Raw genomic sequence first — 18,828 nt, forward strand, 5'->3', positions numbered from 1 at the left:
ACTCAATATGTTCTGAAGAAGTCCAGACAACGACTCTACTTCCTTCGTCAGCTAAGGAAATTCAAAGTTTCTACATCCATCATGAAGGCCTTTTACACTTCAGCGGTTGAGAGTGTTCTAACTGGTAGCATCATCACCTGGTATGGGAACTCCACAGTTAGAGATTGTAGTACTCTGCAGAGAGTAGTGCGCTCAGCTGAACGTACTATAAGAACTCAACTCCCTGCTCTACAAGATATCTATTCCAGAAGAGTACTCCTAAGAGCCCAAAAGATTCTGAAGGACTCTTCTCATCCTAACAATGGATTATTCCTACCGCTGAAATCAAGAAGACGCCTATGTAGTCACAAAGCCAGAACTGAGAGACTCAGGAGAAGTTTTTATCCCCAGGCCATCCGAACTCTGAACTCACACTATACTGACTTTGCACACATTCACTCCTCAGCACTCTCAAACATTTCCCAACTCTGAACTCACACTATACTGACTTTGCACTCATTCACTCCTCAGCACTCATGACCCCCCCCCCCCCCCACACACACACACACCCACACACACCTACAAGACTTTTAGCACTTTTACACTTTTACATCCCTCTCCCTATGCTACAGACCTTTTATTTATTTTCTTATTTCATCACACGTCAAAACACACACACACACACACACACACACACACACACACACACACACACACACACACACACACTTTCTCCAACTTTTGCACACTTTTTATTTATTATTTTTGATTTCTCCTCCATCTACCCATGTCCTTGATTGCCTAGCCTTTCTTCCCCCCCACCCCCCACCCCACCCCCATCCCCAACACACACACTTACATCATCACTGTCATCACTTCACATACATACAGCACTCCTCTACATACTTGCTGCACACTGCCCCCCCCCCCACATACACAGCACATTGTCTTCAGGATCTTCTCCAACACACATCCTCTACATACTTACAGCACACTACACACACACTACACACACACACAGTCACTGCTCCACTCCCGCCCACACACACATCTGTCATCACTCACATACATTACATACAGTACTCTGCTTGCAATAGTAAGTCCCTGACCCCCCCCCCCCCCCCCAACACACACACTTACATCATCACTGTCATCACTTCACATACATACAGCACACTGCTTGCTACAGTAAGCCTCCTCTACATACTTGCTGCACACTGCCCCCCCCCCCCCCACATACACAGCACATTGTCTTCAGGATCTTCTCCAACACACATCCTCTACATACTTACAGCACACTGCCCCCACCTACCCACCTACACACTACACACACACACACACACACAGTCACTGCTCCACTCCCCTCCCGCCCACACACACATCTTCACTGTCATCACTCACATACATTACATACAGTACTCTGCTTGCAATAGTAAGTCCCTGCCCCCCCCCCCCCCCCCCCCCTACATACACAGCACATTATTTCATCAGGAAGCTTCTCCAACACACATCCCCAACATACTTACAGCACACTGCCCCCCCCCCCCCCCTCAATACACAGCACATTGTCTCATGAGGAAGCTTCTCCAACACACATATTGCACACTGCCCTCTCCCCACATACACAGCACACTATCCCATCTCCCCTGTCATCCCCCCAACACACACACCAAGACCCCTGGCAGTTGGGTTAGCCCCTTGAGCCGTGGATCTGCCCAAGGTTTCTTCCTTGGTAAGGGAGTTTTTCCTTGCCCCTGTTGCTCTTGGGTGCTCCTTGTTGGTGCCCCCCACCCAATCCCAATCCTCCCCCACCTTTTTTATGCAGCCCTTGCCACTTAATCTACTAAACCCCTCTTCTACTGCACTTTTTACCCCCCCCATTAATGCACAAATAGGCTGACACCAGACATAATTTCACTGCATTTCTTACTTCCAGTAACTATATGCATGTGACAATAAACTTCCTTGTATCCTTGTATCCTTGTATCCTTGTAGAACAACACCAGCCATGCACTTCATTACTGAAGGTTACTACTGTTACGTCAGACCCTGTGTAGAACAACACCAGCCATGCACTTCATTACTGAAGGTTCAGACCCTGTGTAGAACAACACCAGCCATGCACTTCATTACTGAAGGTTACTACTGTTACGTCAGACCCTGTGTAGAACAACACCAGTCGAGCACTTCATTACTGAAGGTTACTACTGTTACGTCAGACCCTGTGTAGAACAACACCAGCCATGCACTTCATTACTGAAGGTTCAGACCCTGTGTAGAACAACACCAGTCGAGCACTTCATTACAGAAGGTTACTACTGTTACGTCAGACCCTGTGTAGAACAACACCAGCCATGCACTTCATTACTGAAGGTTCAGACCCTTTGTAGAACAACACCAGCCATGCACTTCATTACTGAAGGTTACTACTGTTACGTCAGACCCTGTGTAGAACAACACCAGTCGAGCACTTCATTACTGAAGGTTACTACTGTTACGTCAGACCCTGTGTAGAACAACACCAGCCATGCACTTCATTACTGAAGGTTCAGACCCTGTGTAGAACAACACCAGTCGAGCACTTCATTACAGAAGGTTCAGACCCTGTGTAGAACAACACCAGCCATGCACTTCATTACTGAAGGTTCAGACCCTGTGTAGAACAACACCAGTCGAGCACTTCATTACTGAAGGTTCAGACCCTGTGTAGAACAACACCAGTCGAGCACTTCATTACAGAAGGTTACTACTGTTACGTCAGACCCTGTGTAGAACAACACCAGCCATGCACTTCATTACAGAAGGTTCAGACCCTGTGTAGAACAACACCAGCCATGCACTTCATTACAGAAGGTTCAGACCCTGTGTAGAACAACACCAGCCATGCACTTCATTACAGAAGGTTCAGACCCTGTGTAGAACAACACCAGTCGAGCACTTCATTACTGAAGGTTCAGACCCTGTGTAGAACAACACCAGCCATGCACTTCATTACTGAAGGTTACTACTGTTACGTCAGACCCTGTGTAGAACAACACCAGCCATGCACTTCATTACTGAAGGTTCAGACCCTGTGTAGAACAACACCAGTCGAGCACAGGAGCACAGTATTCAACAATCACATTCCGTCATACATCTTTGGCTCCATCATTTATACTGGTAGTTGATTAAAAATAGTCTTGCTCCATTATTTATAGTTGTTCAGTGATGCTTGAATCTCTCTCTCTCCCTCTTTCTCTCTCTCTCTGTGTGTGTGTGTGTGTGTGTGTGTGTGTGTGTGTGTGTGTGTGTGTGTGTGTGTCAGATGCTCTTTCCTACTCACCATTCAGCTGTCCAAGGCAACCTGGGTAACAAGAACAAGATATATTAACAATCTGAGCATGTATACGTGAAATATCAAAAATAATATCAATCAATCATGCGCAATCCATCACATCACATCACATCACATCACATCACATCACATCACAGGCAGTGCTATGGTAACCACTATGGTAAACACTGTAACTGATGGAAACATTTCTGGCAAAAAAAGAGGCAAAAGCAGTCAAATCAAGATAAGCTATTTAAGGTGGAATTGAGTTGCACATCAAGATAAGCTATTTAAGGTGGAATTGAGTTGCACATCAAGATAAGCTTTTTAAAATGGAATTTGAGTTGCACATCAGTCACATCAAGATAAGCTATTTAAGATGGAATTGAGTTGCACATCAAGATAAGCTTTTTAAGATGGAATTTGAGTTGCACATCAAGTCAAATTCCAAAAATGTCAGGACCCGCAAATTATTTATTGACTGCGATTGCCAGCTGCTGCTTCTGTTTTGCAGTGTTAAATCGGACTAGGCCTACCAGTCCAATTATAACTTTACCATACACAATTTAACCTAAAGATATATATTTAAATGACCACTCGGACAGAGCAACAGAATATCTTTTTCACCCTCAGTCGGCAGTCTAAACGAATAGGTTTTTCTACTCCTATACTCGATTAGCATAGACAGAAATGTTCAAATGGATGTGCACAGAAAGAAAAGGGTGGGGAAAGCCAATTTGATTAAACATAGCCTAAAAGAAGCCTAGATGACAAACATTAATCGGCATGTTATATTTATGACATAGTGGAATTTATTGAACACATTTGTTCACAGCTGACAAATTAGGCAGAAACATTTTAAACTGGAGCAAAACAATGCATGAATGTAGGCCTAGCTTCGGCGCGTCACAAGAAAACCAATTGAGACAATAGATTGACTATATTGTACAACTGCAAAGCCTTATCATAGGCATGTTACATTCATGACATAAAAAGTAGAACTTAGAACTGCCACCTGTTCGCGATTTGACTGATTCTTGAGCTCTCAGAGCAGTGTTGACTTGCGCGTCTATTTTAGATGGTGAACGTCATTGGACAGGCAAGACTGACAAGTAGACGGGCCTAGGCCCGCCTATGGCTCGATTTGAATTATTTGCTCTGTTTGTGAATGAAGTTGTAGCCCCTCTTTCCTTTGATCAATGTGCTTGTTGAACGATGTGTCCCTAGTTTCCCTGTCATAGCTACTATCTTTGGTGTAATCTCACCAGAAGGCTACTGCAGCTGGCTGCTTTCCAATGACGTTGGCGACAAATGATGATCTGAGCTGATAGATCTGATAGATAGATAGGTCCACTTCCCTAACATGGGCAGATACTACATAGCCTAGGCCAGTCATTACTTCTATAATCATGGGGCAACACTTTGGGCAACGCAATGTTCATAAACGAAACAGGCATGAGAAGGGAGATGATTTTCTGATGATTCAATAACAAAACCAAGTTTGCCATCGTTGCACAAGTCGCCCAATTTCTCGCTATAGTTGTTAGACAATATTTTCTGTCACTAGGGATGACCAAAATTAAATCTAGCAACAAAGCCACTAAATTGGCAACACTGAGCACTGACAGGTCTTGACCAAACTAGATGTACCGCAGAGCGATACAAAATATGACCGCCGCCCAGTCCAGCACATTTTTTCCAGAAAAATAAGTCACGCTGAAAGGCCTATATGATTCTAACTGTCTCACTAAATTGCATTATCCACACTCAATTCTCACTGATATCTGCTAGATAACAAGTACCAAAACATGATTAGTTCATAGATTTCACATGTAAAATTCATTTTATACAACCCCACCTCCATCTTGCCTGTTCATAATTCTGAGAAATTCTTGAATTGTGTGCATGTGTGCATGTACATGTTTATGTTATGTGTGTGTGTGTCATGAGCTCTCTCTCTGCCTGGTAACACGTGCTGATTGAAGTCTGATGACCTCCACCTGTTCCTGCTCTGCTCTGCCTCACCCTCGTTACCTACCAGCTGCACTGCATTCACCACTCATCATGCCCTCTATATAAAGCCTTGCTTTTCAGTCCACACTTGTCAGATCGTCTGCAACCAGCACCAGTTACCTGCCTGTTTTTGAAAACGCCTCTGACTCTTTGCCTGTGATCCCGGACCCGCTCGACTACTTCTGTGTTCTCCAGCCCCGGTAATCTTGACCTGCCTTCCGTCCCTCTTCTACGAATACCGCCTAGTCCTTGACTGTACTGCTGCTTCGTTTCAATTGCTGTTGTGTGTGTGTTTCCCCCAGGACTTCCCGGATCATCCAGCTCCTGCCATCGCTGTTCGGCTACTGGGGGAACACACACACGCAGACTCTTGGAACTCCTGTACCCCCCCCGGAACCCCTGAAACCCCCAACCCTTAAATAAACTTTTGAACGTGACGCTTTTGTGGTCCTCGTCCTGTTTGGTGTCTGACAGTGTGTGTGTGTGTGTGTGTGCCTGCATATGTGCCTGTGCATGCAAGCGTACATATGTCTACTGTGTGAGTATGTGTCATACGTATGATTACTGTGAATGTATGCGTGTGTCAAAATGGTCATCCTAGTCCCTACGGTTCTCAAGATATTCACAGAGAACTGTGTCTGCCCTACCCTCCTTTCGGGGGGTCCAGTCCAGCGGGGGGGGCTACAGATCAAAACAAAAAACCACGGTTCCATGCAATCCATGTGGGGTTACATGCCCACCAAGTTTTGTGTACCCCGGTCTTTCAGTGTCCCGGGAATCCTTGACGGAAATTTGGGCATGCGGGGGAAAAAAAAAAAAAAAAATCTGACTAAACCTATATGACCGCTGCTTCGCTGCGCGGCGGTCATAATAACACTCTCGCTAACTTCATGCAAGAGGGAGAAGGGGCCTTGATAAATTTGTGAATCTTTACACAATGTGGGAGAATGTATAGGGCGCTCCGGCTCGGTAGCCTGCATGTCCAGTCATTGTAGTCATTTCCAGGGCACGTGGTGAGGAGGGGCCGTGGGGAGTGAGAAGTGAAGCGCTGCAGTCGCACAGTGCAGGCTGCTGGAGAGCACAGCAAAGGACACATTCAAACAGCAATAGCATGCGCTTTTTAAGATCACATCACAGTAATGGCTCCAAAACGCCACCTGCCCACCGGGAATCCTCCCAACTCTCCCGATTGCCACTTTGCTAGTGCACACAGGTGCAGAATATTCTGGACAATGCTCAGGTGTTCACATGCAATATAATCCACCATGTTCAATAACTGGAGAATCTCACCATGTCTTAAAGGAGAACTTGCCAACTATTTCAACATAATAAACCCGTTTAGAAATCATTTGGATGGTTAAATGACCTGTTTGTTTTAAATTGTGTTTTTTACCTTGTAACATCCACATAGTTCTGCCAAACTTATGCTAACCGTTCGCTAGCTTGTAAACAAATCCATGTGCTTTATCGTTACCTTTACCGTTACCTTGAATTTCCCCTGGGGATCAATAAAGTATCTATCTATCTATCTATCTATCTATCTATCTATCTTTTCCCACAGTTTGAAATAGCATAATGCACAATTTCTCCAGCAGAGGGGGAAATCCTGCCAAGTTTCCCTTTAACCCTTTAATGCCGTGCGTATCAAATTTGAGACATGCATTTCTGAGACCCATTGCATCACCATGAGATATAAACTTTGCATACAACCCTGTTGTATACAATCTATTACTTGTCCTCTGCCATGTATTTCTGACATGTAGTTTGTTAAAATTCAAAATGGTGGAATCTCATTAGTACCCTGCTGATTATGTAAAGGTCAAGGATATTGGTAATTTGATCATTTTATGGTGAGATTTACCTTTACATATTTATCAATATTTTAAGATTAAAAATGACTTTGTTCAAAAAACTTAAAATTTCCAAAAATTGTAAAATGTAGTTTGGTGTAAAATCGAGCAGAAAATGTTTGTATCACAATTGATACAGCAGGTATTTAGTGGTAAATCTTTCAATGGGCATAGTTATTTTTTTCTGGATGTTATATGTATTTTATGTCTTCCATAGTCCATAATACAGTTTTTTAATGAATCAATTACACAATTTACAGATTGAAATGTGATATTCACAACAAAAAAAATTAATAACTCTTATTCATAATTCATAAATATCTATGGCTAATTTATAGATGGCTAAAAGGGAAAAGGCTAAAAGGAAGTTCTCTACTGAATATGTCCTGAATTTCCTTGATGGCAATTTGAGCGACATACAGGGCCTTGTAGAGACAGATGATGATGTGGAAGATATAAATTGGACTCCCCAAGGTCAGGTGAAACACTGAGATCGGAAGACGTTATGGTTCCCAGAACGGCCATTGTGGAGACTTACAACAAATTTATGGGTGGTGTTGAGTTTTTGGATATGCTCTCTGCCCTGCCCTGTACAAATACAGTTTGAAAACCAGGAGATGGTACTTGGTATAGGCCACTGTCCTCTCCATCACATTCCCCTTCGCCACACTCCTCACCATCACAAACACATACCCCACCACGGAAGAGGCCACTATGCAGTGTTCCTCCAGATGTTACTGTAGGAGAGACCACTTCCCATCCTGAACACTACAAAGGTGCAAGCACTGCAAAGAAACTCCTCACTTCTCCTATGTGTTCGGTGTAAAATGCAATGTCCACCTCTGCCTAAACAAGAACAGGAACTGTTTCCTTGCTTACCATTTGGCAAAGTAAAGGAAAGAAAAGACTGTCGTTTCAACGTTCAAAGATGCAGATGTTATACAAAGAAACAGTTTTTGAAGTTCAAAATGAAAGAAAAGAATGGAAAAAGCCAGCTGTTTAAAGAAAAAAAAAGATTTGAATGTTATGGATTTCCAAAGATCTTACATATTGCAAAGTTCTTGTTATTGTCCAAATTGTGTGTAATGCCCAAAGTATCAAATATGATACAAACAAAAATTGCATGTAATGCCGAAAGTATCAAATATGATGCAAACAAAAAAACACACTTGCAAATTATTTTTGTTATTTATTTTTTTAGATTTTGTTAAAGGGCCTAATTGAGACTTCAGATTTAAAAAAATAGAATTTTCTGTCCATTATTTCTTGGTTTAGGCATTAAAGGGTTAAACTGAGCTTAAAATAGAATTTGATTGAGTTGTGTACACAAGCCATAGCCTATTCTAGCCTCTCGTTTTGTTTAGTTTCATTATCTTGAAGTAACATGATAATTTCATGTAATAACGCGATAAATACTGCATCTTGTAAAAACATGAATATTGTTAAAATTTCATATAATAATGTAATATATTTCTTGTTAAAACATGAAAAATATATTGTTATAATAAGAAACATTTCAGGTAATTGCATGATATTGAGCCTTTTTTTAGTGTGGCAGCAATAAGCTTCGGTAGGATAGAGAAAAAGGTTGAAGTGTTACATTAAGTATGTCCAGATGTTAATGGTGCTAGGAGATCATCAGGGTAGAGTTAAGTTAAATCTAATTCAGCAAAATAAAGGTAGCTTAGGTATCCTTATTTACAGTGTATTGTAATAACCTAATGTAGGGTATAATAACAAAACCTAAATTACAGAAATAAATAATTTAACCTAACGTTATGGTGCCTGGTTTGTACTCACTTGGAGTAGCCTATAACGTCAATAAGTTACCGTTTACCATTTAAGCTTATAAATCAGTAACTACTCAACTTTAAGCTTATAAATCAGTAACAACGAACATCACTAACCACTCGGTGAGTTGCACAGTTTTTAAAAATAAATGTTAAGAGTTGTTTTAAGGACATGTTTGTGCGTGCCCTTAGCCAGCCAGTCAAAGGCGATTTAAAACGAGTCAGAAAGTCGAGACAGGACCCATCGTCATAATTGTCAAAATTTTGGTGTCTACCACTCTAGTTCATCAAAAAAAAGACTCAAAATGCTAAATACCGGAATTACCCTTTAATGTAGTCTTACCAACTTTTTGAATTGTTTACTGTTAAAATTAAAATTGAATTTGTATTGTTGTTATTTGTATGTCACTTTGGACAAAAGTGTCTGTTAAATACCATAATCATAACCATAGAGAAGAAAGTTGGGGTCAGTGGTAGATTAAGCATGTCCAGACATTAGTGGTTAATGGGATAGTCAGGGTAAAGATGAAGGTAAAGTAAGTAGTAGATTAAGCATGTCCAGTTGTTAATGGTTAATGTGGTAGTCAGAGTAGAAAAGAAGGTTGAAGTAAGTGCTAGGAGAGGAGGTGATTTCAGAAGAGTTGGGTCTTCAGGTCAGAATTTAATAAAATATACTTTAATTCTATGTGAACACAGACAATTGTCAAACACAGGGAACAGAGAACTCTTACCGCAGGCATAGAAAGTTGTCAGATACACTGTCCAGAACAGCGGCCTGAGCTGTTTCCCGAGAAGCATAGTTTAACTAGCCTTCTTTTGTGTGTGTGTTGTTCGTTCCTCTTCAGAGACTGAGTTAGACTGGGAAGGGATTTGTACAGGTGTGTGACAGGTGTGTCTGTCAGGTGAGTGAGTGTGTGACAGGTGTGTCTGTCAGGTGAGTCATGACCACTCAAGGAAGAGCAGGCACATTCCTTCCACATCACAGTGTGTGTGTGTGTGTGTGGGAGGGGGGGGGGGTGGTTGTGTGTGTGTGCGCATTTCCTGCCTCCTATTAGGAGTCCTTACCAAATGTGTGTGAGAGTGGGTGCGTGTGTGTGTGTGTGTGTGTGTGTGTGAAAGAGAGAGAGAGAGAGAGGGTGCGTATGTGTGTGTGTGTGTCTGTGTGTGTGTGTGTGTTTTGGGGCAGTGATGGACAAGCTACTTAGAACATGTAGTGAGCTAAGCTACCAGTTACTCTACATTATATGAAACTTAACTACACAAAAGCTTCCCCAAGACAAAATGTAGCTAATTTACATACATTACGCAAAAGTAGTTTACTACGTCAGAAGCTACTTTGTAATTTACAAAAACATGAACATAAACCAATAAAGTGAACCAGCTTCATGCAGTCAGTGCTATTTTAATGAGCTAGCCAACTTAACTCAGTCATAACAGATACATTAATTTGATTTACACATGTAGACTATAACATGTGCTCAGTTCAAAAACGATAACCGAAATAAAATCAATTTGAGAAAAAAAACGAAAAGTAGACTGAATGGGGTTATCGTTGATCTTTGCAACAAGCTACATTGTGTGTTATACAGTATAAGGGATTGCCCTGTGCATACACGTATTTCTGAGGAAGAGATTTGATCTATCTGTTGTGCATTCTCAGTGGTGCATGTAAAATGTCAAAGCCTAAAGAAACACACACACACACACACACACACACACACACACACACACACACACACGATGAAAGACTAATCCGGTTCCACAGACTCCAGATGTGTCTCTACAAGACGTGTTAACAAGCCACAAGTGGTCTTGGCAGACTGTATGTCACTCACAAACTTACACTCACAAACTCACTCACTCTGTATGGCTTTCACAAACTCACTCACTCACTCAATCAATCTGTATGGCTTTCACAAACTCACTCACAAACTCACGCACTCACAAACTCACTCACTCACAAACTCACTCACTCACTCAAACTCACTCACTCACATTCAAATTCAAAAGTTGCTTTATTGGCATGACAAATGAAAACTTGTATTGCCAAAGCAATTGGTATATGTTAAAGGTAAGACATAACAATTACAGAGACAAAACATATACACATACTTTAAACTGATATATACTGTACATTTGTATAAACATACTACTTCACTGAGATTTGTGAACAATAGTTCTTAGTTTTTACATCGGCTCATTGAATAGTATTATTGAGCTCATTGAGAGCAGTATGGTGACTGTCTGCATGTGGAAGTGGTTGTATGTGAGTTCATCAGCGCGTTTGCACGTGTGTGTGTGTGGCTGTCTCGACAACACTGTCTTTGCATTGCTGGCATAAGCGTTCATTACTTGGGAGCCATGTTTTTTTTATATGTCTCCTGATTTCAATGGCTATTCGGTACTCACTGAGTTTATATTTGGTTAGTGTTTTCCTTAAGTTTGTGTCTTTTATATTTGTTAGGTAGTCTGCTAAGACAAACCCTCTATCCAATGCCAAGCAGCATTGCACCTTGCTTTGTGTCTTGGCTTTGGATTGCCAATATTGGCAATATTTATCTTTTAAGATAGGAGAAATTTGCTTAATTTAATTATGTTCAATTTGTATCTGGTCCTGAATATCTACTGTATCAGTGTGTGTTAGAGGAGCAGAGTGGCTCAAGACCAGGTTGGGAGAGGAGCTATTTCCTTTGCTCAGCTCTTGGTCACGCAAGGCTTTACTCACAAACTCACTCACTCACTCTGTATGGCTTTCACAAACTCACTCACTCACTCACAAACTCACTCACTCACTCAATCTGTATGGCTTTCACAAACTCACTCACTAAATCTGTATGGCTTTCACAAACTCACTCACAAACTCACTCACTCACTCACTCACTAAATCTGTATGGCTTTCACAAACTCACTCACTCACTCACTCAATCTGTATGGCTTTCACAAACTCACTCACAAACTCACTCAATCTGTAGTGTTGAATAGAGACATGACAGGTGGGTGCGACAAACAAAGGAAATGTGTCTTTTTGGTGCCCATCTTTATTAAAGGCGAACTATACAGGTTTTTTAGCTTAATTTACCTTAAAGCGACATCAGGCAACGTTTTCGTGTTAATTAATCATCTTCGTAAGTCGGTTTATGGTTAAATGACTCATTACAGGACGAATGAAGACTCTCTCGCCCACCCCTACTGCCTGTAGGAAGAATATTCCGCTTGCAAGTTCGGTGTATCCTATCCGTGACCTTCAGTCTCACAAAGTCTCAGACATTGTGAGAAGCAGGAACAGTTTGCATCCTGCATCCCCAGCACAGAGTCAGGCTAACGGAACACGACTAGCGGCTGTTGCAAACGTGTGTATAATGGCAGAGCCGGCGAAGAAGCAGCGACGGACCCTTGACGGAAGATGCAAAGAAAAGGAAAAGAGCTTCAGACCGAGTGAGGGCTCGCACACGTATCCACACGTACAGACGCTAGGGGGAGCTTTGTAGAGAAAAAGCACTCAGGCTTGCCTGGTGTCCCTTTAATTTACCTTAACAGCTTCGGAGTCATTGGAATGGTTTTATGACTTTTTTGGGGTTGAATGGTAGCCGTCATTCTTCCCCCTAGCGCCTGAGCAGCATGTATTCAAAACATTAAATTCCTCTGTGCGTGTACAGCTACAGTGCTACACTCTGGGGTCATGTTTGTGAACCCCCATGTTCAGCTACAGTGCTACACTCTGGTAGTGTTAATTTCGTCAGACTAGACAAGAGGAAATATGTTCGTCAACAACCTTTTTTTTCATGACTAAGACGAGACGATGACGAGACGGCAGTAATGTCCTGAAACACTGACTCAGACTATCTTAAGATGCATTATTGTTGACGAAAAAAGACGAGACTAAAATGTTTTGCATGAAATAAAAACTAAGATAAAATCTCTCTTCATGTTCGTCTACAAAATGAGAAGACAGAATATCTAGCTGTTACGTTTTCAAAATATTCCGAATGAGTTCATACGCAAAAGCTTTCCTGTAGGCTAGTCTACGTGCTGTTGCTGCAACCCTGTGGCTGCAACACGAAACTACATGGAACAAGAACACTGGAGATTTATGCCAGAGTTAGCAAGCTAACTACCTAAGCTTTATGCCACAATGCTACATACCCAGAAGTTGAAGCTCTTCTCATACTAATTAACATCCCCCAGAATGTCCATACGAAAATGTTCATCATGTACTGTCAACTATTTAACTAGTTAGACTGATGATGCAAAGTTTGCTAGCAAGTAAGCTAATATGGAAAGTTCGCTAGCAAGTTAGCTATGGCTAAGATGGAGAGTCTGTTTGGGGAATGTGTTGTGTTAGGCGCATATCGCCATCTAGCGAGGCGGAGTAAAACATTAATGCTTTGGCCTATGACAGTGTTTCTCAAACTTTTTCAGTTTCAGGGCCACTTAACTAACCCTAGCTAAAAAAAAAAAAAAATTAGACCTACTTCAACAGTAGCCTATAATTATTCTACACAATAGGCCTACTCACTGAACCACCTTGCTTATTGTCTTTGCACTTTGCTTATTGTGTGGATTCATACTGTATGATTTAAACTGGCATATCTTACATAGACAGTGTTGCAGAACTGTTTTTACATACAAGTTGGTTTAATATTGCAAACAACTCATATATATTATATTTTACCACATCTGCTCGTGGACTACTTGCGATAGCTTGCGGACCACCAGTGATCCCTGGACCACACTTTGAGAAACACTGGTCTACGAATATGACAGTGGTCCAGTCAAATCTTTTACTGTCTATGGTCAAATCCCAGCCGAGCTATAACTGTAGCTCGACTTACCTGTGCATGTACAGTAAACATACTGACTGACAAAAAATCAGAATGAGTAATTATAACAGACGAGTAGCCCTGTGGACACACAATATTGTTGGAAAATTGAGATGTGTGAAACACTATTTGACTCAAATGGTAATCAGAAATAATTTGTTATAAAAAAAAAGACTAAATGTGTTGACTAAAACTGACTAAGACTAAGATACCTTTAGTTTTCTTTTGACTAAAACTAGACTAAAATGATGAGACTTTTAGTCGACTAAAACTTGACTAACAAAAATGATGTTTGAATGACTAAATATGACAAAGACTAAAAAGGACATTTCGTCACAAGACTAAGACTAAGACTAAATTAAAAATAGGTGACAAAATTAACACTACACTCTGGGGGCATGTTTGTGAACCCCCATGTTCAGCTACAACGCTACACTCTGGGGACATATTCATGTTCAGCTACAGCGCTACACTCTGGGGGCATATTCATGAGCAGCTACAACGCTACACTCTGGGGGCATATTCATGTTCAGCTACAGCGCTACACTCTGGGGGCATATTCATGAGCAGCTACAACGCTACACTCTGGGGGCATATTCATGAGCAGCTACAACGCTACACTCTGGGGGCATGTTCGTAAGCCACCAGAGTGTAGCGCTGTAGCTGCCTTGTAGCTCTAACTGTTGGCTGTAGCAACTCAAGCTTTATAATACAGACTGTTTTCATTTTTTTGCATCCACAATACTAAGTGACCTTGAGAAACAGAGATCTGTGTGAGAAATCATCAAAAATTGTCCTTTAACACATCCTTGCATCCGTCTATCCATCCAGCTGTAAACATATCATAAGACTTCCACCGGCCCATGCATTTATGCATGCTATCTGTTGCCTGTGTTTCTGATTATTGATGTGACCAACAGCTTTAGTGCTGAGAACCGTGTGAGAGGCGTGTCCTAGCAATTACCTGTAGACTTTCAGCACTGACTGTCAGCACCTGTGTGTCTGCTTCTCTTTGCCCTTATAAGATCAGTGTCCTATGTGCTTCGCTATGCCCTGAAGAAGGCCCCATGCTGCTACGCGTGGGCATTTTAAAGTTGTCCTTTTAGGACATGTCATTTTTGTAATAAAGATATTTTAATTAAGGAGTGCCTCGGCTATCAGAGAATTATTTCTCTACACTGCCTCTTAGACGTTCTACCTTGGACCGAAGAGCACCCAAATCAAACTCAAAAGGAATTGAGCACGCCATTCATCTTGAATCTGAACGTTATTTACATTTTACTAAGGTTTATGATTCAATTGGCATGGAAATTGTACAACATGATTTTAACCAACATGCTATTTTTTTACGTTTGACAAACTGCAGGTCAGATTAGGATGCAGAATGAAAAGATTTGGCGTAGCCAAGTTCTCTCAACCCAAGAGAAAAAGGGGGGACTGGACACAGGTGGAGAAGACAGGGAGAGAAACCAGGAAACTGGAGAGAAGTTAGACAAAGATGAGCAGCACAAGAGACTGGAGTGGACCGAGGGGCAGTATAAAGGCCCATTCACACCAAGAACGATAACGATAACTATAACCATAACGATAAAAGCGTTCACACTGAACAACGATAAATAAAGTCTCTCCTTGTCTTTATGAATGTGACGGCTAAAATTTGATGGGTTCTGATTGGCTATTAGCTTTTTATCGTTCTCAAAATCGCTCTGAAAGTGATCCCCAACGATATCGTTCTTCATGTTGTTATTGTTATAGTTTATGTGTGAACGTCGTCATTCATATTAACGAGAACAATATTTGTTTATAGTTATCGGTATCGTTATCGTTCTTGGTGTGAATGGGCCTTGATGGGTCATGATCAGCATGCGGGGCTGGAGCAGCCCACTGAAGAAGAGGGAAATGTAGGACGAGAGAGAGGGCAAATCAGTGAGGAGTGTGAAAGTGAAGCTGGAGAGATGGCTAGGAGCAGCGGATGTCAAACAGGCCCTCATGGTATGTTGAATCGTTGCTGTAAAGACATGTCCAACTCTAGGCAGCAAAATTAGAACTGATCTTGTTTAGATAAATGCAACAAAAATTGTAGTATGTTGTCAGTGCTGTGATTGTGGTATTTGGTTTTCTCTTCTCAGATATATCAAAGCTGAAGGCAGATGATCAGACACAACCTGTGTTAAAGGTATTTCCCCAAAACAATGCAGGGAGGGGCAATGAGGAGCTTCCAAGGACAGTGGTATGAGGAATATCCTTGGTTGGAATATTCAGTGGCCATGGATGCTGCATATTGCTTTGCATGCCGGCATTTTTCATCTAGCAAAACTGTTTATACCTCTTCTGAGGGATACAGAAACTGGCGCAAGGCCACTTGTAAAGATGGTGGCTTTAGTGTACATGTACATTCCAAATCTGAGGCGCATTTGAATGCAATGACCACATCAAAAGATGGTGAAACACAACATATCAGTATCAGGCATGACGAATGATGAGAATCGTCAAACTCCATATCATCACTTGCCAGGTATTGTGTCTTACTGAAACACAAAATATAGCTCAGCGTGGACACATTGTAATGAAAATGATGAGTCTAGGAACAGAGGCAATTTCCTTGAGATTTTGCATGTAGTAGGAGATCATGATTCTTTTATTCAAAAAAGACTATCAGAAGGCACCCCGCGATGCGATGTATACTTTCAAAAATATCCAAAACGAAATATTACAAATCCTGGCAGGGATGGTCCAGGAGGACATACTAAAAGAAGTCAAATCTAGTCAGTACTTCTCTGTTACTGCTGATGAAACAAAAGATCTCAGCAAAAAGGAGCAATTGTCCATAGTCCTAAGGTATTATTATGAGGGAGCCGTACGGGAGGGCTTCTTGGGCTTTTGGGAAGCTGAACATTTGGATGCCAGCTCCTTAGCTAACAAAATCAACTCTTGTATGGAGCAGTAGGGCCTTTATTACAAGGAGAATTTAGTGGGCCAAGGGTACAACGGTTAAGAGTGGCCAGTGTTCAGGGGTGCAGACAAGAGTTAAACAGGTGGCCAAATATACTTTTTTATGTCCACTGCAATGCTCATTGCTTAAATTTGGTCATTGTCGACTGCGTCAAAAAGGGCCCTGAGGCTGGGGAGTTTTTTTTTTTACTTTGCTCCAGCAATTGTATGTTCCTTTCCGGCTCTTATGTCCATCAAAAGTGGATGGAAGGACAAGCGGAGATGTTTAGTGGCCCCCCTAGAGAACTTTGCCGCCTCAGCGACACCAGATGGGCCTGTCGCGGCATTGCCTGTAGGAACCTTTTTTTGATAGATTGTCTACAGTACTATCATATGAGGCTGATCCTGAAAGACCTATTACAGCCCGAGGGTTAATGTTTCAAATTGGCCTGAACGTCATTGGGCTTCTTGCTGTATTTAGACAGGTGCTTGGTGATGCAAAGTTTTTTTTTTTTTTCTGAGCTGCTACAGTCCCCAAACTTGGATCTCCTCAGAGCTGCAGACTTCATTTAGACCCTCACACATCCACACATGTGAAACCTGCAACATCACTGTTAGACTGAAAAGAGCCAAACAGATACCCAGAGCACTAAATGACAGTGTTGTCACATCCACATATGGTCACAGAAGCGAAGTTAATGGCAAGGATGCAAACATATTCCTGCCCATAATGGACTCCCTTATTGGGGAAATGCAGAAGCTTTTTTCAATGCCCAGTTGCAATATAATGAAAGGCTTACAGGGGCTAAACCCAGTTGGCAATCACTTCCTAAAAGAGGATGTTTTCTTGCTGCTTGCTGAAGCATATGGCTCAAATATTGAGGATCTGAAAAATGAACTCACTCAGGTTGAGAGGCTTCTTGCAAGGAGTAAAATGCCCTTCATCTTTGATTGAACTGTTATTTGGACCCTTTTAAAGAGGTGTTTTATGAGATGCATCGTTTATGCAAGATTGCAGCTGTTTTACCAGTTACCACAGCTGGATGTGAGTGCAGTTTTTTCACTCTAAAACTCGCAAAAAATCACCTGCACTCATCTATGCTAACTGAGAGATTGTCCCATCAATCTGAGTGACCGTGCAAAAGCAGTTGAATTAAACAAGTTTGTTCAACGCTTTGCTAGCATTCATGGAAACAGCCGTCTGTAATTGATTTAATTGAGTGAGTGAGATTATGAATTACACGCTCATGTAAATTTTAAATTGTTGTATTCTAATAAATCCAAAAAAGAATGTTTGACTAAAAAGGTTCTTCACTGAGTCTTTACTGAATCAGAGGGAAATGTTTTGACAGTCATGGTTATCATTGCAACAATCCTGCATTGTACTCTTGCTTCAATCCAGATAACCTAAAACTATTGATGGCTTATGTTGTATGACTAAATATATCCATATTCCCTCAAAACTCACTCGAAGACATCATTTGAGGGGTCTTTAAAAAAAAAAAAATCTCCTGGGGAGCATACCCCCAAACCCCCTAACATGGCTTTTTCAGTCAGTACAATGTAAATATAGACTACACAGACTGTTGATAGTGATTACACAGAGAAAGGGTCCACAATTCACAAATTAAAGGAATTATCCGGAGTAAAATGCACTTTAGATCAATTTACGGATGATTGGGAGTACATACGTTGAGTTGACATCAAAATCATGTCATTCGGATGTGTTTTGAGAAAGTTCGATTTTACCGTTTTTAGTCAAAACTCGTTAGCGTGGAAGTGAGAAGGGCATATTATTTCGCCGCTACAAAACGCTATTTTTATACCTCTTCTACAGTTCCAAACAACATTACACTTACGTGGTAGTGAGTAGAGAGTGCATTTTACCCCGGATAATTCCTTTAAGACCCACACAATCCAAAAACCTCTCTACATCTCTGATTTCTCTGATGGTTTCAAGGCTTTACCTTCTCGAAAGAACTTTTCATCTGCGGTGTCAAGTACTCCAAAGCCAAAAAAGATCTGTGCGGCTGCCTGAACTTTCTAATTGGTCCAGCAAAGCTGACCATTTGGAAAGGGAATTGATTGGGGGAGGAGGGGATATCTGTGAACTTAGTGGAAATGTTTAAAGG

The 18,828-nt window shown here is 41.5% G+C and overlaps 2 protein-coding genes and 1 long non-coding RNA gene across 12 annotated transcripts in view; 1 reads left to right on the forward strand and 2 right to left on the reverse strand.

The window, feature by feature from the left end:
* The window catches only part of LOC121718861, a 50,167-nt gene extending 40,362 nt beyond the window's left edge, over window positions 1–9,805 (reverse strand). Inside the window, exons 1-2 of the mRNA XM_042104214.1 lie at window positions 9,677–9,805; window positions 3,302–3,322 (exon numbers count right to left, since the gene is read on the reverse strand). Of these exons, the coding sequence (XP_041960148.1) occupies window positions 3,302–3,322; window positions 9,677–9,743 (88 nt within the window). The 5' untranslated portion in view covers window positions 9,744–9,805. The remainder of the gene's footprint in view (window positions 1–3,301; window positions 3,323–9,676) is intronic.
* The window catches only part of LOC121718788 (NACHT, LRR and PYD domains-containing protein 3-like), a 1,510,793-nt gene that overhangs the window by 602,079 nt on the left and 889,886 nt on the right, over window positions 1–18,828 (reverse strand). The window lies entirely within an intron of this gene.
* The window catches only part of LOC121719082, a 530,903-nt gene that overhangs the window by 212,326 nt on the left and 299,749 nt on the right, over window positions 1–18,828 (forward strand). The window lies entirely within an intron of this gene.

This window comes from Alosa sapidissima, chromosome 9 (genome assembly GCF_018492685.1).
Source record: "Alosa sapidissima isolate fAloSap1 chromosome 9, fAloSap1.pri, whole genome shotgun sequence".
NCBI classification, from domain to species: Eukaryota; Metazoa; Chordata; class Actinopteri; order Clupeiformes; family Clupeidae; genus Alosa; species Alosa sapidissima.